Source organism: Talpa occidentalis, unplaced genomic scaffold (genome assembly GCF_014898055.3).
Source record: "Talpa occidentalis isolate TD23 unplaced genomic scaffold, MPIMG_talOcc4v2.1 talOcc4.10, whole genome shotgun sequence".
Classification (NCBI taxonomy): Eukaryota; Metazoa; Chordata; class Mammalia; order Eulipotyphla; family Talpidae; genus Talpa; species Talpa occidentalis.
The window spans coordinates 55,323,516-55,345,231 of NW_023600993.1; the positions used below are offsets into that span (position 1 = coordinate 55,323,516).

The window sequence follows — 21,716 nt, forward strand, 5'->3', positions numbered from 1 at the left end:
AGAGGGTCCCACATGGTGCGCAGACCTCTCCTGCCACTCCCACTGCTCCCCTCAGCAGTGTATTTCATCAGTCTGCCTGTTCTGTTCCCTACTCTGGCTCTGGTGAATTCTCTCACCCTCCCAAGCTTCTGACTGTACCCAGTGCTTATATAAATAAATAAATAAATCTTTTTTTTTTTTTAATGTAGTATTAATAATCATTTTAAATATGGGCCTCCCTGGTGATGCAGGGGTTAAAGACACAGTGCTGTCAAGCTATTGCCAGCCACTGTAGCATGAGTTTGATCCCTGCCAGACCAGGGAGTTAATCCACTTGGCACAGCCCACTACTTGTCTTGCCCACTGCTCCCCACAGCAGTGTATTTCAGTAGATCTGCCTGTTCTGCTCCCCACTCTTGTCTCTGGTGAATTCTCTCACCTTCCTTTCTCCCCCTTCCCTCCCCCACCTCTGGACTACACCCCAGTTCTTGTATGCATAAATAAATAAATCTTAAAAAAAAAATTTTAAATCCCAGGGAAATAGTCACAATATGGTCAATAGAAATACAGGGGACTCAAATACTGCTCCTTGGAGTGGCACAACCATTTCGGAGATCAGTTTGCTAGAATTTAGAAAAGTTGATGATGCTTGTAGCTTATAACTGAGTTTTTCCTTCCTAGGCATATATTAGTGATAAATTTAGTGCTTCAGAGAGAACACCTGTATAATGATGTATACAGTAACATTGTATTCACCACAAATTAGAAACAAATGTCCACCAGTGATACTGAATGCTGGCCTCAGTTTTCCTCAGCCAATAAAAGGAAACAGAGTTTGAGGAAAAGGCAAGTGGTTTAATTTGTCAAAAAATGAGAAGGGCAGCAGACTCATGTCTGAAAGACAACCATCCTGCTCTTTGGCAGAGGGCAGGGGTATTTATACAAAGGAGTAAAACAAAAGGGAGATGGAAAGGGTCAGCATGTCCTTTTGATGTAGGCACACACGGAAAACAGCTTGCTTTATTAACACCTGATGTTTAACTTCCTTAGATGTTTAGCTTCCTTATTATCCTCTTAGAGATATCCTTACTTTTCCTTAGAATGCATGAAGACAAACCTGTCAAACAAGGGGGTAATTGCAAGAAATTTGGGAAAGACAAACTTGTTAATGCTTAACTGGGAGACCGTCATAAAGAAGGCAAACTTGTCAAATAAGGGGGAAATTGCAAGAGATGGGGGAAGACAAACTTGTTAATTCTTAGAGACCAGTTATTTGTAACTGCATCACCAACAGAATGGATAAAAGGGCTGTGACAGATATTACTTGCTACTTAAATTTCACTATTAGGTGGTACTACGGGAAGTACAGGTACATGTTTCAATCTGGATGAACTCTAAAAACATGTTGAACAAAAAAAAAAAGTTGCAAAGGATTTGCAGGGTATTTCGAGTATGGTACCATATCATAGAGTGTTTATTGACATGGTTTAAAAGTCATGGACAGGGGCCTCCCCGGTGGCGCAGCGGTTGAGCGCTGGGTTGCGAAGCTGCCCGCAGCCTCTGCAGCGCCGGTTCGATCCCTGGCTGCTCCCCGGCCCCCGGAGGAGGGTCCCACATGGCGCACAGACCTCTTCTGCCGCCCGCTGCTCCCCTCAGCAGTGAACTTTGGTCCTTCTGCCTGCTCTGCTCCCCGCTCTGGCTCTGGTGAATCCTCTCACCCTCCCGCGCTTCTGACTGTACCCGGTGCTTGTATGTATGTATAAATAAACAAACAAACAAACAAATAAATAAATATCATGGACATGCTCTTCAAAAATATCAATGTCATATAAAACCAAGAGAGGCAGGGCAACCTTCCATATTAAGGGAGACTAGAGAGAAGTGACAATGCAACGTAAAGTCCTGCATTAAATACAAAGACCAAACATCATTAGGACAATTGATGAAATGTGCATCTAGAATGTGGATTAGACAACAGTAGTTTATAGTATTGAATTGCTTTGAAGCTGAGAATTGTACTGTGGCTAGTGAGGGAATGTCATTTTTTTACCCCAAAGATTTATTTATTCATGCACATAACAATCGGGGTACAGGCCAGATGTGTGGGAGGGTGAGAGGATCCACCAGAGACAGAGCGGGGAACAGAACAGGCAGACTGACTGAAATACACTGTTGAGGGGAGCAGTGGGTGAGACAAGAGAGGTCTGCCACACCGTATAGCTATCTCCCCAGCCAGCCAGGATCGAACCCGCGCTGTAGAGGCTGTGGACAGCTTCACAACGCTGCTCTCAACCACCTGTGGCACCAGGGAGGCCCGGAATGTCATCATTTTAAAAAGTAGGCATGGTCTACTCTTGAATGGTTAAGGAAAGGATTTATGTGCGTAATAACAAAAAAGGCAGATGTGAAGAACTGATGCGTATGAGTGAGGATTTCATGGGCATTCTTGTATTCCTCCAACGTTTCATAAGTTTGAAATTATACCAAAATTTTAAAGTTACCGGCATGCCTCAGAAGGCTGTATCTTGTATACAAATGTACATAGCAACACCTGGAAATGTTGTCCTCTGCCTCCTCCTCATGTGATGGCCTGCTGTGGCAAAAATGTGTTGTTTTGTTCAGAGGAATGTGAGAGGGCCTGAAACTGTTAAGGTTTTTTCCTGTTGAGTTAAAAGTCCATGAGTAACCATATGTAGTGGTATACTTTATGCTTGAAGTACGTCATAAAAATAAACGCAGGTTATAAAATAATGAATACATTTTCATTTTAAGTTTTAGAACATCTAAATAGTAAGGATATTATGGATTCTTTAAAGTTTCTTTTCAAAGATAAAATACTTATAATGTTAAGTGAATAAAGTGCAAAAATAAGTAATAGAATCTGAAATTTCAAATATATATTGCATGTAGATGCTTGCAAAGAAAATCATCTGGAAAGGATGACACCATCATATTTATACTGCACCCAGTGGAATTTTAGGTCACTAATTTTGTATACTATCTTCCAGATCCTCTGTGTTTAGCACAGTTTTATTACCAGAATAGGAAAAAAAAAATTTTTTTTAGAAACAGTCACTTGGAGACTTACTCAGAGGGACAAGTGCAGTCAAGGGACCCAGCAAGTGGCTCTCAGTGCTGCCCTGCCCTCGTCTTCGGACCCCCCAGCCCCATGCCCGAACTGCATGTCCCTTGCAGATTGGCTTCACCACGGACCCTCGCATGGCCCGCTCCTCTCCCTACCCCACCGACGTGGCTCGAGTTGTGAATGCCCCCATTTTCCACGTGAACTCAGATGACCCAGAAGCTGTCATGTACGTGTGCAAGGTGGCAGCTGAGTGGAGGAACACCTTTCACAAGGATGTGGTCGTGGACCTGGTGAGTGACCTCAGTCCTATTCCTAGTGAGAGGGCCTCATGGTTCCTTAGTAAGGGTCTCACTCCTCCAGAGAGCTCCTGAGTGCTTGGGCCTGGGTGAACCATGGTCAAGATCTTTGGGGCCCCATTCTGGAATATCCCCAGGTCACTCTAGTGACTTTAATATAGTAAAGGAAAAATAGTAAAGGAGAAATAGGCCCCTAATTCTAGAGAGAGTAGACTGAGGCATCCCAAGTCTGGCCAGCGCAGCCCCTGATACTGATGTCTTCCTCCATGCCCAGGTGTGTTACCGGCGTAATGGCCACAATGAAATGGATGAGCCCATGTTCACGCAGCCACTCATGTACAAGCAGATTCGCAAGCAGAAGCCAGTGCTGCAGAAGTATGCAGAGCTGCTGGTGTCAGAGGGCGTGGTCAACCAGCCTGAGTATGAGGTATGTTCTGAGTTTGTCATCCCAGCAGGTCTCTCAGAGAGAGAAGGCCAGCCACAGAGTCAGCTCTCACTTTTGCAGTTAGTAGGATGTAGGGTAGAATGGGTGAGATATTTACCACCATTGCACTTCCAATGCACAGCTCCTTGGTGGAGCCAGCTACTGAGAGGTTCATGCTGAAGAGGGAACCTGACCATATCTTGGTATGAGGCGGCTGCCACCCTGCAGGCTTTCTCCTGAGTCCAGGGTAGGGGGTGAAAGGCACATGAAGAATCAGTTTGGTGATGGCCTAGTGTGAGCTGAATGGTCAGTTCTGGCTGTTGCAAGTGGGAAGGCCAGGCAGGGTGCTCAGATGGAAAGTAGAGGGAAGGATTGGTTGTGACAGGCTGATCAGAAGTACAGAAGGGGGGTAGTGCCAAGCTCAGGTGCAAGCCCTGGCCGTGGAACTTTATGGATCAAGCCTCCTTGGGACAGTACTGGGATCAGAGAATCAGACCCTTTTGTAGGAAAGAATAAGGGAGAGGATGGGCAGGGATATGGGCTCAAACTTTGAGCAGGATCTCTAGCCAGCGAATAAGGAGAAGAAAACACTGGGATTTAAAATAAAATGTGGTAGTCTTCTCAGTTCTCAGAGAGGTTGTGCATGTTGGGAAAAGGCTTGGAAGTGATAGAGTCTGAGGTGCTTGGCAGTCGCAGGAGTGGGGCACGCACAGCCATCGTGACCTGTGCCGTGCTTGTCCCCCAGGAGGAGATCTCCAAGTATGACAAGATCTGCGAGGAGGCCTTCACCAGGTCCAAGGATGAGAAGATCTTGCACATCAAGCACTGGCTGGACTCCCCCTGGCCTGGTGAGTGAGGGACAAAGTGACTCCTTCTATCCCCACAACCCCCCCTCTGTGGGACCTGGATTCGGATCCTGAACTAAGAATAACTAGGGGATGCAATCCAGGCTGGGTTGAGTCTTGCTTGACCCTTCATGATTCATGCGGGCCACAGTTTGGTTCCTGGAAAAGTGTGACCGTGCTCAGCCTGTCCCTCCTCTCCTAGGCTTTTTCACCCTGGATGGGCAGCCCCGGAGCATGTCCTGCCCCTCCACGGGTCTGGAGGAAGATATTCTAACACATATTGGGAACGTGGCCAGCTCCGTGCCTGTGGAGAACTTCACCATTCACGGAGGTACAGAGCTGCACTGACGTTTGGAAATGGGCGAGTCCAGTGATGACATTGCTCCTGCTTGGGACCTGGTGGTCTCCTCATCCTTCCCCTCCAACCCGCCTACCTCGCCTCCCGCTGTGTGCCCCCACTTCACCCCGATGTGATCCTCAGCTGGCCAAGCAGCGGAGGAAAGGATGAGCTGTCACCACCTTTCTCTGACTTGGTCTCCACCCTTCTGGTTATTCATGACACCCAGAAGCTAGGACCAAAGAAGACTCTGCTCTTGTCAGGGGGTAGGGCAGGGTGGCCCTACAGACCCAGGCTGGTCTTTAGTGAGCACCCTGTTTCTGCAGGGCTGAGCCGGATCTTGAAAACCCGAGGAGAGCTGGTGAAGAACAGGACAGTGGACTGGGCTCTGGCGGAGTACATGGCTTTCGGCTCCCTTCTGAAGGAGGGCATCCATATCCGGCTGAGTGGTCAGGATGTGGAGCGGGGCACTTTTAGGTAACGCTCTTGTGTTCTTGTTAACCGTCTAAAGAGTAGGAGACAGGGCCTCCCCGGTGGCTCAGTGGTTGAGCGCTGGGTTGCAAAGCTGCCCGCAGCCTCTGCAGCGCCAGTTGGATCCCCGGCTGCTCCCCGGCCACCGGAGGAGGGTCCCGCATGGCGCGCAGACCTCTCCTGCCGCCCGCTGCTCCCCTCAGCAGTGTACTTCGGTCCTTCTGCCTGCTCTGCTCCCCGCTCTGGCTCTGGTGAATTCTCTCACCCTCCTGCGCTTCTGACTGTACCCAGTGCTTGTATAAATAAATAAACAAATAAATCTTTAAAAAAAAAAAAAAGAGTAGGAGACAGATAGGGAGGGCTCTGGTGTTTATCTTCCAGAAGAAAATCACTTCCAGAAAATAGTGATTAGGCCTCTGCTGTCTCAGACCCAGAAGCCCCTCCCCTCCCTGGTTTGGGCATTTCTGTTAAAAATGGACCTTTGTGCTCTGCCTCTCCCCTTATGGATCTGCTTGTGGGAGCAGAACACAGGACCTACCAATGTGTGTTGTTCTGCCTCAGCCACCGCCACCATGTGCTGCATGATCAGAATGTGGACAAGAGAACCTGCATCCCCATGAACCACCTTTGGCCCAACCAGGCCCCCTACACGGTGTGCAACAGCTCACTCTCTGAATACGGGGTCCTAGGTGAGTGCCCAAAGCCTGAAAGGCCCTCTGAGCTCACTGTCCCCACCCTGCACATGTTCTGCCCCTGCTGCCTCCCCTTCCCATTGCTCCCCCTGCCCTCCCTACCTGCCAGAACGTGGTTTTCTCCCTCCCTCTGTTCTGTAGGCTTTGAGCTGGGTTTCGCCATGGCCAGTCCCAATGCCCTGGTCCTGTGGGAGGCGCAGTTTGGTGACTTCCACAACACTGCCCAGTGCATCATTGACCAGTTCATCTGCCCAGGACAGGCCAAGTGGGTGCGGCAGAATGGTATCGTGCTGCTGCTGCCCCATGGCATGGAGGGCATGGTGAGCCCCCACCCACCTTCCCTACCACACTTAGGACAGGGGAAGCACCTGCTCCAAACTAGCACAGCAGAGATCTGCTGGTGCACCCTTCTGTGAAGGCAGATGGCAGGTTGTCTGGAAGCCAGTGTGCTATCCCTCCATCCTGCCTCTCCTCAAGAAGTGAGTGGTGCTAATGTAGATGCTCCCAGGCTCCCTGTTTGCCTTCCTCCATGAGGAGCCAGAAGGGAGCTAGGAGCAGAGCCCTGTCCTGATGTGAGCAGTGCCCCTCCACACTGGGTGGGAGGGAAGGAGTTGAACTGGCATCAGGGAAGAAGATAATTAGCATTTTTCAAACAAGAAATGAGTTCAGGAAGAAAAGCCTTGAGTCTGAAGCTCCTGAAATGTAACTTGGTATGTCTGGTTCCAGGGCCCCGAGCATTCCTCTGCCAGGCCAGAGCGCTTCCTGCAGATGTGCAATGATGACCCAGATGTCCTGCCGGTGAGTGGAGCAGCTACCCCTCTGTACTCTGGTCCCTCCCAGGAGTTGCCAAGGGAGGGGGACTCTCTGAGGGTTGAATGGGTAGGCCACAGCCTGCGGTTCTTCCCAAAACAAGGGCCTTCCGAGCACAGGAGAGAGTACATGATGCCTCCTGACACCTGCTGTGAAAGCAGAGGAGCAGTGTAAAAGCTGCAGCAAAAACTTTTAGAAGTAATATTGTTTGTATTTTGATTCAGGTAAATATTTTAGAGGCAAGAGCTCCAGGGAGATTTAATGAACTTCAGAGCTGAAAGAATTTTACTGTAAATCAACTTTGTTTCTTTTCTTGAACTCAATGCTCTTCCCCACCCCCCATCACCATCCTTTGTATCCCCTTGACCTTTTCTCCCTCCCCTTCCCTCTTATCCTAAAGCCCTCACCTTGTTTATTTGTGACCACGCATTTTCATAAGTATTATATGTTGCTGAACGTCCACTATTTGGCTTATCAATCTGACTTGCTTTACTACACATAATTTCTTTGAACTACTGCCATTTGCTGTAATTGGCAGCATTTTTTCTTTCCTGGAAGTCCATTTCTCAGGAAAATCAGAATGGGTTTTAGATAAGACGTGTCTGTCCCAACCGGGCAGTGGTTTACAGAGAAATGGGAGGGATTATGTGGAACTAAGCATCCGATGCACAGCATTTGAGGGGCTGCTTTAGTTCTTGTCAGTGTCCCTTCATATTTGCATCTCCAGGTGACGCTGGTGGCACCGAGTTTAGGGCCAGGAGTGCCTTCTGATGCCCTCTGCTCCCACGCCTCCCATGGCAGTGCTCAGTGCCGCCTGGCCTCTGGCCATCTTCCCCTTGTTGCAGGACCTAGCAGAAGCCAACTTCGACATAAACCAGCTCTATGACTGCAACTGGGTGGTTGTCAATTGCTCCTCCCCTGGCAACTTCTTCCATGTGCTGCGCCGCCAGATTCTCCTGCCCTTCAGGAAGCCGGTCAGTTGGGGGTGTCCCTGCTCAGAGAGGCCTACATGATCTGAGGAGTCCAGGGCCCCAGCCAAGTGGGAGGACAGACATGTGAGTGGGTGGCTGTAGGTAGCACACTGAAAGAGAGGTGAGCCCTGGTGGGTTCCTGGGCCAGTATTGAAGGGTAAGTAGGAGTAAGTGTGAAGGTCCAGGGAACAGCGCTCTGCAGGGCCTAGGCCCATTAACGGCCATCTGGAGCACAGGACTGGACAGCCCTTTCTAGGGGCAGAAACAGGATGTAGAGGCATTTGTTCAGACTTAGGGTACCTAGGGTTCATAGCAGGCTGGAATGTGTGGATGCCCACCTGAATAGGGCCCAACTTCTCTGTACAGAGAAGTGGACTTGGGGAGACTTGGCATCATCCCCACTCTCCTCTTTCTGCCTCCAGTGTGAGGCTCTTGACTGCAGAGTTCAGAAGGCAGCACCAGGCACCACCTGAAGATGAGGCCCTTGCTATAAAACTTCTTACCTGATTCCATAGAATCTAGTCCATCATGAGCCTGTGGTTCTGTATTTCAGTTAATCATCTTTACCCCCAAATCCCTGCTGCGGCATCCTGAGGCCAGAACCAGTTTTGATGAGATGCTTCCAGGTAGGTATGAGTGTGAAACGCCATGTTTCATGTTCCGCCCAGTGTCTGTGACTTTTGCCTGGGTATGCCTTCAGACCCTTTTAGACCTAGCAGCTCTTTTGTAAAATCTTTAGGATTGTATGCTTGTAAGGATTTTATGCTTATATCTTACCATCTGCAAATAGAGTTAATTTTGTTTCTTTTCCAATTTATGTGCCTTTTTCCATTGCCTAATTGTTCCTGATATAACTTCTAGCACTGGATTGAATAGAAATGTTGAAAGCAGGGCCTCCCTGGTGGCGCAGCGGTTGAGCGCTGGGTTGCGAAGCTGCCCGCAGCCTCTGCAATGCCGGTTCGATCCCCGGCCTCCAGGCGAGGGTCCCACATGGCGCACAGACTTCTCCTGCCGCCCGCTGCTCCCCTCAGCAGTGTACTTTGTCATTCTGCCTGCTCTGCTCTCCCCTCTGTCTCTGGTGAATTCTCTCACTCTCCTGCGCTTCTGACTGTACCCAGTGCTTGTATAAATAAATAAAGTCTTTTAAAAAAAAAAAAAAAAAAAAAAAAAAGAAATGTTGAAAGCAGGCATCCTGGTTTTATTTCAATCTCATTGAGAAAACCTTCAGTCTTTGACTATTTTAAGAATGATGTTCACTGGGTTTTTCACAACAGCTTTAACTTGTAGAGGCAGTTTCCTTCTAATCCCAGTGTGTTGTGTGTGTTTATAATGAGTGTGAGTCTGTTATATGCATATGTCACAAATGTGAGTGAGTTGTGTTATCATTAATTTGAACCCTTGTTTTAGACACGTTTTCCTGAAGTTGCTCCTCCTAATCCTAGTGCTTTGCTTGTGTGTCATGAATGTAAGCATGTTGGATGTTGCATTCATTTCATGAAGTGAGCCCCCTCATTTTGGACATGGCTTCCTGGGGGAAGCCTTGTTCCTGGAGGCACAGCTTCAACCACAAGCATCTGAGTATTTACTCCATTGCCTGGAAGGTTTTCCTATTTGTAAACTCATGAGGAGTCAGAGCAGAGTGGTCATAGATGCTTTAGTAGACTTAGTTGCCCCTGAAATCTGGCACAGGCTGATTTGAAGAATGAAGTGGTGTCACTTGTTCTCTGAGGCAGACGTGCTTACTGTGCCTGCTGCATACCATGTTCTCTCGGGAGGAATTCAAGGGCATCAGAGGCTGGCTGGAAGGAGCAGCATCTCTAACCCTCAGAAACTGTACATTCTGGTGTCCGCCATGCTATAGCCCTCATGGGACTCTGGCTGGTGCACAACAGCAGTGGGAGGGCCCTGGGTGTCCTCAACCAAGCACTAAGAGAACCCCCGGCCCTGGGGATTCCCTCTTAGGAACCCACTTCCAGCGGGTGATCCCAGAAGATGGTCCTGCAGCTCAGAACCCCGAAAATGTCAAGAGACTTCTCTTCTGTACTGGCAAGGTGTATTATGACCTCACCCGAGAGCGCAAAGCACGGGACATGGTGGAGCAGGTGGCCATCACAAGGATTGAGCAGGTGAGAGCAGGGGGCATGTAACTGTACAGTGGAGCCCCTCCTTCCCAGAGATTCCAGCACTCCTTTCTGGGTACCAGCCTGGCCCTTTGCTCTGAGTGTCCTTTCTTAACAAGACTCCTGTTCTTTCCCCAGCTGTCCCCATTCCCCTTTGACCTCCTGCTGCAGGAGGTACAGAAGTACCCCAATGCCGAACTAGCCTGGTGCCAGGAAGAGCACAAGAACCAAGGCTACTATGACTATGTGAAGCCAAGACTTCGGACCACCATAAACCGCGCCAAGCCCGTGTGGTAAGACCTGCAGCCCTGCCTAGTGGACGGTTAGCTGGGGGCCAGGGAGAAAAATGAGGTCTGAGCCTCTCGGTGACCCTCACGGTCACTTCTCACTGATGCTCACCACTCAGTACTACACATACCCACCTGCCACCCTAGGTATGCTGGTCGGGACCCAGCAGCAGCTCCAGCCACCGGCAATAAGAAGACTCACCTCACCGAGCTGCAGCGCCTCCTGGACACGGCCTTCGACCTAGACGCCTTCAAGAACTTCTCGTAGATGCTGCCTGGGGCTTCTTGGCCCTTTGCCCTCATCCACGACTGCTCCTCGCTTCTCAACTAAAGAATCGTGCCTCAGCGCTGCCCACACCTCTGCCCGTCTACTGCACCACACACTCCCCCCTCGCTCGCTTAGGAATTAGGCTACTCTTCTCCCCATGCACTTGACTGCCCCCATGCCAGACACTCTCCGGGCTCTGTGATGTCTGTCAGGCCAGCAGCCTTCTCGGAGGCAGTGGGAGTGGGAGGAGGAGATGGAGCCCTTAAGGTGTCCTGGGAGAGTCGGTTCTGCCCCATCCCCAACCATCCCGCAACCCCACCAGCTTCACCCCACAGGACCAGCCTTATGTGGCTTCCCCGCATGTTGGCAGTCCTCATCACCCATCGAGGGGGCTTTTGCACCTGGACTAGGGTGACTTTGTCTTCCTGGGCTGAGCCCTAGATTTCTCAGAGCAGACATCAGAGTCTTTGTGGGGTGCATGGGGCTTTGGCAGGCCCCTAGTACCCATTGAACTGAGGGGTGGCTGTCAGGAGACGGCCCTAGCCTGACCTGGCAGAGATGGCAGGTTCACTCTCTGCAGTGTCCACTTCTGCATCTCAAAAGGATCCCAGGCCGTGGTGGGGGCTGTACATGCTCACCCACCTGGGGCCCACCAGGTGTGCTTGTGGGCAGGAAGCACATCTCCAGGCTCCCGGCTGGTATACCAGCTGCTTGTTTGGGTTCTGCTCTCCCTTCACATCCCCCTCTGGCCTCCCACCCTGCCCAGCCCACTCTTCTCTCCTGCTTCCCTTCAACACACACTGGAGACTGAGCGTTCTCTGCTGTGCCAAAGCTGGTTAGAGGAGAGGAGGGAAGAGGATGAGAACACGAGGCTGCGGGGCCAGCTCCCCACACTTGTCACAGGGATGGATCTGATTTATTTATTTTGGTTAAAAAAAAAAAAAGAACGAAAACAACTTTGCATTGCATTTGGCTTGACCCATAAACTAAGTTATCCATGGGCCTGTCTGCTGTGTCATTCTTCCCCATTTACCTTTTCCCCTGAGAAAAATGGACTGGCCTAGGCTTCTCCCTACTTACCCTGCCTGGGAAGCAGCCCCTTCTCACTGGAGGGAGTGGGATAACTTCCTGCTCTGCTGAGCAGTGCCCCCGTGTGCAGTACTCACTTCCTTCTGGCCTGGCTTTGCCATCTCTGCAGATCATCCCTGGTGCAGCTAATTTCTGAGCCTCCCCTGCTCCTAGGTCCTACTCCCCACTCCACCTAAAAAGGGCTCTAAGTCTGCTTTTATATTGAACCATTGTGCCTGGTGGATTAGCACCCCAAAGCTCAGGCAGCTTATTGGACCTCTGGAGGTGAGCCTACCGTACTGGCAGGCCCCTAGAGCCCAGTGACCCTCTGGCCAAAAGCCTCACCGCCTTGGCGTCCTTGGGGGTCAGTGGATCCCAGTGATGAGGGAAAGAGCTCAGGGAGAGACCAGGGGGTGGAGATGGAGTACCCTCTAGTAGGAGGGGCCCCCAAACCCTGATGGTCATCTCCTTGTCCTCCAGGCCACACACATTTGGATTCCTTGTCCTTGAAGCCTCAGGATCTCTTCATTTTGTCCTGTGTGGTCCCTGGATCTCCCCACAAGTCTGGTGTGCAGGGGCATCATGCAAGTGGGTCGGGTACGGCGGGGGGCTCTGTGTGTGCTTACTCCCGGTCCCACCTGCCCTCACTGTATCTGATGTGGTCGGCCAGGGTGGAGTAGAACTAAAAGGCAAGAAGTTAGTGGTAGGACCTTTCATGGAGACATTTCTGGCTCTATCTGGGCAGCTATCCAGGTTCTACACTTACATGTTGAGTTAGGGGTCCACTTTTACCCCAATCTGGAGATCATTTGGGGTGAGATATGAGAAGGAAGCTAGGACCTCTTCTCAGACTGCTTCCTCTCTACCCATGGACAGAGCCGAAGTTGGGGACACACTCTGAGAGTGGAGGCCAGACTCGAGTTAGGTCCTGAAGTACCTGAGGGTGTCAAGGGCATCCAGCACCAGCCCTTCCCTTGGGCGTTGGGGCCACAGGAACTGGGAGGCAGCCGCAGAGGCCTCTCCCTTTCCCTTTGCTCTGAGTGTGGGTCTGCAGCCATGTGCCATCCAAGAAGAATGGATTTCAGACTGGATGCCGAGCAGATGGTTGTCTGGTTAGCTGCTTTACATTTCAGTTTGCAGTTGCCCCTCTCCTGAAAGTGGGAAAGAACAACTATGAGAAGGAAGACACTTCGTGGTCTAGGAGAGCATCCTGTGTGCCCAGATGTGCCTTCAGTTGACCCAACCAATGGGTGTGGGAATGGGTGCTTGTGGATACGAGTGGGTGAGCACCTGAGCCTGTGTGCTGGACGATGCAGTTTCTGGGGGTCTTTTCCAGATGTAAAACCCATTCAACATAGAAGCAGCTATGAAAGCATTTGGGAGAGGGCCTGCCGACTCTGCCAGAGAGACCAAGACAAGGAGATTGCAGGCCCCAGGAGTGGCAACAGGGGTCCCTGACCACCCTGGCCATCTCTCATGCCCCCACCTCCCTGCAGGGCTCAAGTGAGGCTCAAGTTTCCCTCCATTGTGGGCAAGCCCTGGGGCAGGTGTCCTATGTGGGAGGAAAAGGCTGCGCCCACTGGGGAACTCCATATTCTCTAGTGAAAATAGAATTGGAAGTAACATCTAACCTGTTTCTGCCCCAAATGAGGTGGAATGATGAGCTCCCTATTGGGGTATTCATTTGGGAGTACACTGAACATAGTAGACCATAGAAAACCCCTCGGTGTTAGCCACACACCTCACCTCCACAGTCTCCACACAGGGACTCCCAACTCCACAGTTTGCTGTCCCCTCAGAGTCCACCTACCACACCCGGCTCCTGGCATCCTGACATGAGGGTGGGAGAGTCCGTTACCCTCCTGGGACAAGCAGGCGCTGCCCTGCCCCTCACCCCCAGGGGAACTCCTTCCTTCAATTGACATCCCGCCCCATCTTGCCTACACCACCTTCCCAGCCACCCCCATCCCACCAAGCCCCTCTGTTAACCCTGAATGCCTGTGTCGGATGAGCTGGAATACCTTTCCCCTCCATCTGCCCACCTGCTGAAGTCCAGTGAACAGCAAAGGCCCTATCTTCCCGGCCCAGAGCTGGACCCCAGTCTGGGTCCCCTGCCCTTGGTGACCTTTTGCCCAAACATGCAGACCCCAGTATCCCTTCCCTGCCCCCAACACCATCTGTGCCTAGACCCAGGGAACTCAATATCCCAACTCACCCTGGTAAGGTGTACCACCTAAGGGGTGTTGTAGCTAAATTAACCCTCTCCATGCTAGGCCCTTCCTCTCCTGACTTTGGGTTCTGATTGCCCTGCTGCTTCCTCTGCTCCTTTAAGTTTAGCCTTAAGAAGAGCGGTTAGGGCCTCCCCTGGTGGCGGTTGAGCGCAGCACTGTGAAGTGCAATAGCCTCTGCAGTGCTGGTTCCATTCGCAGGCAAGCGAGAATCCCACATGGCCCAGCAGACCTCTCCTGACTCACCCGCTGCTCCTCTCAGCAGTGTATTTCAGTCAGTCTCCCTGTTCTGTTCCCCACTCTGTCTCTGGTGAATCCTCTCACCCTCCCACGCATCTGCCCTGTACCCTGGTTCTTGTATGCATGAATAAATAAATCTTTAAAAAAAAAAAGAAAAAAAAAAAGAGCGCTTAGTTAGTATCTAAGTTCCATGAAGGATACTGGATAGATCTGTGTGCATTATTTTTTAAAGATTTTTATTTATTTGTGTGTAGAACTGGGGTGTAGACCAGAGATGTGGGGGGAGAGAGGATTCACCAGAGACAAAGTGGGGAGCAGAGCAGGTGGATTTACTGAAATATACCGCTGAGGGGAGCAGTGGGTGAGACAGGAGAGGTCTGCTGCACCATGTGGTTTAGCTCCCTGGCTGGGATCCAGCTCAGGCCCCCTCGGGGTGCTAATGCTGAGACTTAACCCCTAGGCCACCAGGAAGGCCCAGATCCAGGTGCATTATACTTGGTTCCAGAGAAGAGATGTGAGTGTCAGAAGTGCAGGATAACAGGTGGGTAGTCCAGAGGTCTTCCTACAGGGTGACATCTTATCCCAGAAGCCAGGCAGTTGTGTGACTAGCTGGCAAGTCAGAAGGCCCTGGAAGTTCCTGGAGCATAAACAGGTCAGGCAGGTGAGATTAAACCTGGGGCTGCGGAAGACAAATATCAGAGGTCAGAGGTCGGGAAGGGCTATGCCCTGTGGAAAGGTGCTGGCCTGAGGCCCAGCAGTTGACAGGTCTGAGTCAGACAGTTCTGCACACTCCGCTGTGAGCAGGTGAGGGGTGGAGAGAGCAGTTGTGTCCTCGGGAGGTATACAGCTGGGCCGGACAGGGATTCAGGCGGCCAGGTTGCACACCAAAGTGCAGTTGTCCTGGGATTGCCCAGAGCATTCCCACCTGAGGTGGCTAGGGAAGGCCCGGCCCTGATCCTACCAGTGAAACTAAGACCCAGAGCAGTGATTCTCAAAGGTGTGGGTCACAGACCCTCAGCGCTCCCTGAAGCCCGACTAGGGATCAGTGAGCTCAAAACTATTTTGTAAACAAAAAACCATATTTGCCTTTTGGTCTGTGTGGACATTTGCCTTGATAGTGACAAAACAACAGTAGTGAATCTCCTGGCCCTGGACGCCAAACTGAAACAGTTTGGCTTTGCCCCATCGCCCTTGCCAGCCCTGCCCTCAAGGAACGTTAAATAAAACCACCAGTTCACTTAAGAATGCCCTTGATGAAGCAATAAAATTAATTTTTATTAAATCTCTACCCTTAGGGACATGTCCTTTTAATATTCTACATGACAAATGCCCTGTACTGAAACATGAAGATTGCCTCCAGGAAAGGTTCTGGTGTGGTTACTTGTCTTGAATTTGCAACTTTTCTCACATTGCATCTCACTGACTTGAAAGAACAACTCATATACAAACTACACATATTCACACAAGGGCACTTTGCCATCAGTCTAAACTAAAAGAAGTAAACCTGCAATTGTTAGTATTTGTGATATTAATAATGATACGTTGATAAAAAATATTTTGTATGAAAATTAGAATTTTGGAAAACTTGGGGTCTCCCTGGTGGCCTAGGGGTTAAGTCTCAATACTGTCACCATGATGGCCTGAGTTCAATCCTATGCCAGGGAGCTGACCCACACATGGTGCAGCAGACCTCTCCTGTCTCGCCTGCTGCTTCCTTTGGCAGTGTATTTCAGTAAATTTGCCTTCTCTGCTCCCGACTCTGTCTTTGGTGAATCCTCTCACCCCCCGCACCTCTGGCCTACACCCCACTTCTTCTATGCAAAAAAAAATCTTTTAAAAATAAATATATTAGTTAATTTCATTAAATTTTTAAAAAGAATTTTGGAAAACTTGTATCTGTCACCATGAGTTTGACAGTTTCCCAGTATTTACAGCTTTTCTGACATTAACATGTAATTTTTTGATCATTTGTGGAAGTGTGCCAAAGTTTAAATGATTTATATAACTCAACGTATCGCAGATGACCAATATATGATATTACAAAATAGTGCACGTGTTAAAAGATGCATTTACAATGCAAGACACACCAGAAGATATTAATGTAACAGCCCAAAAAAAATCATGTTGAGATTTTCATTTGCAAATATCTTCCATAGCTACAGTTTGTCTTTTTATCCCCTTAACCCAGACTTCAATAGACAAAAAAAATTTATTTTTGATAAAGTATAACTTATCAATATGAATCAAGTTCTTGCTGTCCAATCTAAAATCTCTTTGCTTAACCACTTGGATGTCTATAATAAATAAAAAATATAAAGGATGTGGGAAACCTGGAACTCTTGCACATTGTTTGTGGGAATATAAAATAGTGCAGCTGCTTTGTAAAATTCTGGCATGACTTTATTTATTTATTTATTATTTTTTTTTTTTTAATAGAGGCATGCTTTTTTTTTTATTTATTTGTTTGCTGGTTTGTTTGTTTTGTCTATACATGCACTGGGCACAGTCAGAAGCGCGGGAGGGTGAGAGAATTCACCAGAGCCAGAGCAGGGAGCAGAGCAGGCAGAAGGACCGAAGTACACTGCTGAGGGGAGCAGCGGGCGGCAGGAGAGGTCTGCGCGCCATGCGGGACCCTCCTCCGGTGGCCGGGGAGCAGCCGGGGATCGAACCGGCGCCGCAGAGGCCGCGCGCAGTTTCGCAACCCAGCGCTCAACTGCTGCGCCACCGGGGAGGCCCTGGCATGACTTTAAAGGTTGAACACAGCATTATCATATGACCAGTAATTCCATTTTTAGGTATATACCCAGAGAAATGGAAACATATGTCTAAACAGAAACTTGTACATGAACATTTGCACAGCAGCATTATTCACATAGCAAAAAATATTGGAATCAACCTAAGTGCTCATCAGTTGATGGATAAACATACAGAACATAGTACAGCCATATAATGGAATATTACTCAATCATAAAAAAGGAACAAAGTGCTCACACATGCTACAACATGAACTTTGAAAACCTGTAAGTGAAGGCAGCTAGATTAAAAAAAAAAACACATTTTACGATTCCAAATATGTGAGATGTCCAGAATAGGCAAATCCACACAGATAATAAGTGGATTATTGGTTGCTGGGGCTGGAAAAGAGATGGGGAGTGATTGTTAAGGTATAGATTTCACTTGGGGGTGATGAAAACACAAACATATTGTGGTGAAGGTGAATAATTTTATTTTTTTTTAAAGATTTATTTATTTATTTATTCATTTGTTTGTTTATACAAGCACTGGGTACAGTCAGAAGCGCAGGAGGGTGAGAGAATTCACCAGAGCCAGAGCGGGGAGCAGAGCAGGCAGAAGGACCGAAGTACACTGCTGAGGGGAGCAGCGGGCGGCAGGAGAGGTCTGCGAGCCATGTGGGACCCTCCTCTGGTGGCTGGGGAGCAGCCGGGGATCGAACTGGCGCTGCAAAGGCTGCAGGCAGCCTCGCAACCCAGCGCTCAACCGCTGCGCCACCGGGGAGGCCCAATAATTTATTTTTTTTTAAAGATTTATTTATTTATGCATACAAGAACTGGAGTGTAAGCCAGAGGTGTGGAGGGGGCGGAAATGAAAGGATTCACCAGAGACAGAGTGGGGAACAGAACAGGCAGATCTACTGAAATCCACTGCTGAGGGGAGCAGTGGGTGAGACAGGAGAGGTCTGCTGCGCCATGTGGCCAGCTGGGGATCAAACTAGTGCTGCAATGGCTGGCGATAGCTTGACAGAGCTGTCTTTAACCCCTGTGCCACCAGGAAGGCCTGGCATGATTTTAGATAAATGTAACATCATTGGTTACTCACTTTGTATGGGTGAATTGTATGGAATGTGAGTTCTTTCTCAATTAAGATACTACTAGAATAAAAAGAGCTGGTAGGGCTGGGATCCACGCAGCAGTAGCTGGTGGTAAGAAGAGTTTGAATTTGGGTCGGCTGAGGTCAGGGACAGGAATGTATGCAGGAGGAGAGTGGTGTCCAGGAGATGTAGGGGAGGCTGCTAGCACACCAGGGGAGGCCTACAGGAGAAACTGGGTCAGCAGACCTGGGAGAGAACCCAGAATTCCATTTTGAACATGCTGAGATTTGTATCAGAAAAAAGAAGTGACAGGCCAGGCAAGCCAGGGCACAGGGGAGGAATGTGTGAGATCCTTTCACATAGACAGAGACACAGGACCACACCAGCTGCTGGAGCATTACTTCAAGAAAGAGGACAGTGAGAGGTCCAGCACTGGCCACCAAGCCCAAATAGAGAAGGCAAGGAGGACAGTTCAGGGTGGAGGCTTGGCCTCACAGAAGGTCACGACTGCCCTTGATTTGTTCCATGCAGAGTGAGTGAGGTGTCCAGGAAGGAGTGACAGCATATCACTGTCACAGAGGAGGGGCAGTGGTCCCAAAACACCTGCAGTCCAGGGAAGGTAGTCTGGATGCTCTAGATGGGAGATGCTGATGCCCCTACACAGGACAGGAAACATTTGATATAATGAAAACCAGACCAAGCATTTGCAGGAGTGTGCGCTGTAACAAATTACCACAAACCAATTGGCTTAAAACAACAGGAATACACTCTTACACAGTCTGAAAGCCAAAAATCTGAAATTAAGTTGTGGAGAGGCCGCATTCCCTCTGGAGGCTGCAAGGCAGCATCCCTCCCTGCATGTCCAACTTTCCTGCTTGGTGACCTTGTCTCCCTAGGGGCTGTTCTGTGGGCCCATGGCTGACTGCATACATCTCTTATCCCTCTTCCTCTCTCCTATACTTTTAGATTTATTTTATTTATTCATGCGTACAAGAACTGGGGTGCAGGCCAGAGGTTCTGGGGGTTAGAGGATTCACCAGAGACAGAGTGGGGAGCAGAACAGGTGGATCTACTGAAATACACAGCTGAGGGGAACAGCGGGCGAGGCAGGAGAGGTCTGCTGTGCCGTGTGGGTAGCTACCTGGCCAGGGATGGAACTCATGCTGCAGTGGCTGGCAATAGTTTGATAGTGCTGAGACTAACCCCTGTGCCACCAGGGAGACCCACCTATGCTTTTAGGATCCACCCAGATAATCCAGGATAAAGTGCTCTCACAGTCCATAACTCAGTCATACCTTTTGCATGACGTGAAGTGATAGTCACAGACTCTATGTGCATGGGACAACATCGGGGGCAAAAAGAGACAGCAAAGGATGGTGTGAGCACAGGTTGGCAGACATGGGCACCTACAGAAGCTTTTCCCATAGCTTCCATTTTCTCAGTGAAATCAGGAGCAAAGCCACTGGAGATGGAGGAAGAGATGAGGACAGTGGATGATATCTAGAACAGGGCCAAGAGTGTCACTGTGGATAAGAAGGTAAACAGAGCTGGTGGTATAAGCAAGAGCCAGGGTGATGGTGTCATCATGTGGAGGGGGACTTAAAGGACCTGGGAGCACACTTAAAATGATTCCACAGCCCTTGACCCTTAGGGTCAGTCAGGGTGCTGACATCTGGAGGTTGAGGACAAAAGTCAGTTGTGTCCCAGATATTGTTTACTGGTCACAGAAGGGAAAAACCACTCCCCATAGCCTTAGTCCCTTTTTGGCCACAGGCACCCACATCCACAGAATGTGGATCTTTCGGTGAGCTAACTTCAACAGGTGCAGGAGAGATGGTGTCTATACTCGCTCATCCAAACACCTGTATTACAAGTACACACTCCCACCTGGGCCTCCCTGGTGGCACAACAAGTTAAACACAGCACAGTGAAGAAATCTGCAGCCTCTGCAACACGAGTTCAATCCCTGGCCAGGGAGCTACCCACATGGCGCAGCAGACCTCTCCTGCCTTGCCCACTGCTCCCCTCAGCTGTGTATTTTTGTAGATCTGCCTGTTCTGCTCCCCACTCTGTCTCTGGTGAATCCTCTCACCCCCCAGACCTCTGGCCTGTACCCCAGTTCTTGTATGCATAAATAAATAAATCTTAAAAAACAAACAAAACAAAAAAACCACCAACAACAACAAAGACGTATTCCCACCAGGGTAAAAAAAGATCAAGTTTGGGGCAAAGGAGAATGGACTTGCAGAGGCAGTGTCAATAGAACAAAGAGAACTGTTGTGAAGAGCGCTACTATCATAAGCCCTAGTGATAAGCCTCATGTCATCTACCAGAGGGAATCCCGGGCTAGAAGTCAGGAGTATCCCCCCTGCCATGACCCACAGACCCTCTGTTCCCAACCGAATGAGCAATTCCTTGTGATAGATTGTTATCTCCTAAGTCCTTGGCTTTATTACATACAAATTTTATTTGCCAGAGATGATGATCTCCTGAGTCTAAAGTATGCAGACATTCTGTTAGGAGATTAAAATGTATCTGTGAAAAATGATGCCCTATAAACAGTTCCTTGTTTCTATAATATCCTTGCCTTAAATGTAACAATGCAACTCCTCCTAATGACTGAGAACCCCCTCCCTCCTAGTGCTAGATAACTAGACCCTATCTGGGTGAGTGGGGGCGCAGGCAAGAAGCAGATGGTTAGGACCCCTCTTCCATTGATCTGTTCCTTCTGGGTCAATGATCAATTTTGACTTCCAAGAATAAATCTTTTCTTTTCTACTTGGTGGTGATCAATATTTATAAAAGATCAATGTGAATGTCACGTTCAAATAGGCAATAAGTTTCCACAGTGGGGCCTCCCTGGTGGTGCAGGGGTTAAAGACACAGCGCTAGAGTGGTGCAGTAGCCCTCTCCTGTCACCCTGAGGATCCCCTCAGCAGTGTATTTCAGTAGATCCACCTGTTCTGTTCCCCAGTCTCTCTGTTGAATCCTCTCACCACCCCCCACCCCACACCTCTGGCCTATACCCCAGTTTCAGTTCTTGTATGCATAATTAAATAAATCTTTTATTAAAAAAAGTTTCCACTGTGGTTCTGTTAGGGAGAAAGGATGTCCTGAGAAAACTCCATACAGGCTTTGTGGATGCTACCCCCACTCCATCAAGACACTGGGAACTATAAATCCCATGATCCCCCAAGGGAAGTTGCGAGGACCTAAGGCAGAGTTAAGCAGCCATTTTCTCTGTTAGTAAATAAAAACCAGCCGTGTTAGTGGAGTCTCAGGCAATTGGCCTGGCAGGTTTGGTCACAGCGGGTCACTTGGGATTACAGGTCGGAGAACGGGTAGGTGGCATTTATGACTTTATCGCCCTCTTTTCTCCCTGAATTGTACATTTCCTCATTCCCCTTACCTTGTAAATAAGCCTTTCTTAAACTTTTGTGTGTGCCTGCGGTATAAGTCCCTTTTAAGCACGTGGGTAAGGACCCACAGTCAGGCAATCAGTTTTAGAGTGGGGTTGCCCTGTAACAAATCTACAAATAGTGTTTTCTTATTTGTGAATTGGTGGATTTCCTGACAATCATTTCTTAATGCCTTTTAAAATACTTTTAAGGGCCTCCCTGGTAGCACAAGGGGTTAAGCACAGCACTGTGAAGCAATATGCAGCCTCTGCAGCACGAGTTCGATCCCTGGCCAGCCAGGGAGCAGCCCACATAGCGCAGAAGACCTCTCCTGTTTCTCTGCTCCTCAATCTGCCTGTTCTGCTCTC

General features: G+C 49.3%; 1 protein-coding gene across 2 annotated transcripts in view; it reads left to right on the forward strand.

Annotated features, from left to right (window-relative positions):
• OGDH (oxoglutarate dehydrogenase) overlaps nt 1-11,581 on the forward strand; it is a 78,070-nt gene extending 66,489 nt beyond the window's left edge. For both annotated transcript variants that reach the window (XM_037493072.2, XM_037493063.2), the window contains exons 11-23: nt 3,175-3,354; nt 3,635-3,787; nt 4,530-4,632; nt 4,832-4,960; nt 5,293-5,443; nt 5,999-6,126; nt 6,271-6,449; nt 6,856-6,927; nt 7,785-7,913; nt 8,464-8,536; nt 9,873-10,036; nt 10,169-10,323; nt 10,465-11,581. In XM_037493072.2, coding sequence (XP_037348969.1) covers nt 3,175-3,354; nt 3,635-3,787; nt 4,530-4,632; nt 4,832-4,960; nt 5,293-5,443; nt 5,999-6,126; nt 6,271-6,449; nt 6,856-6,927; nt 7,785-7,913; nt 8,464-8,536; nt 9,873-10,036; nt 10,169-10,323; nt 10,465-10,585 — 1,737 coding nt within the window. In that variant the 3' untranslated portion in view covers nt 10,586-11,581. The remainder of the gene's footprint in view (nt 1-3,174; nt 3,355-3,634; nt 3,788-4,529; nt 4,633-4,831; nt 4,961-5,292; nt 5,444-5,998; nt 6,127-6,270; nt 6,450-6,855; nt 6,928-7,784; nt 7,914-8,463; nt 8,537-9,872; nt 10,037-10,168; nt 10,324-10,464) is intronic.
• The last annotated feature ends 10,135 nt before the right edge of the window (nt 11,582-21,716 follow it).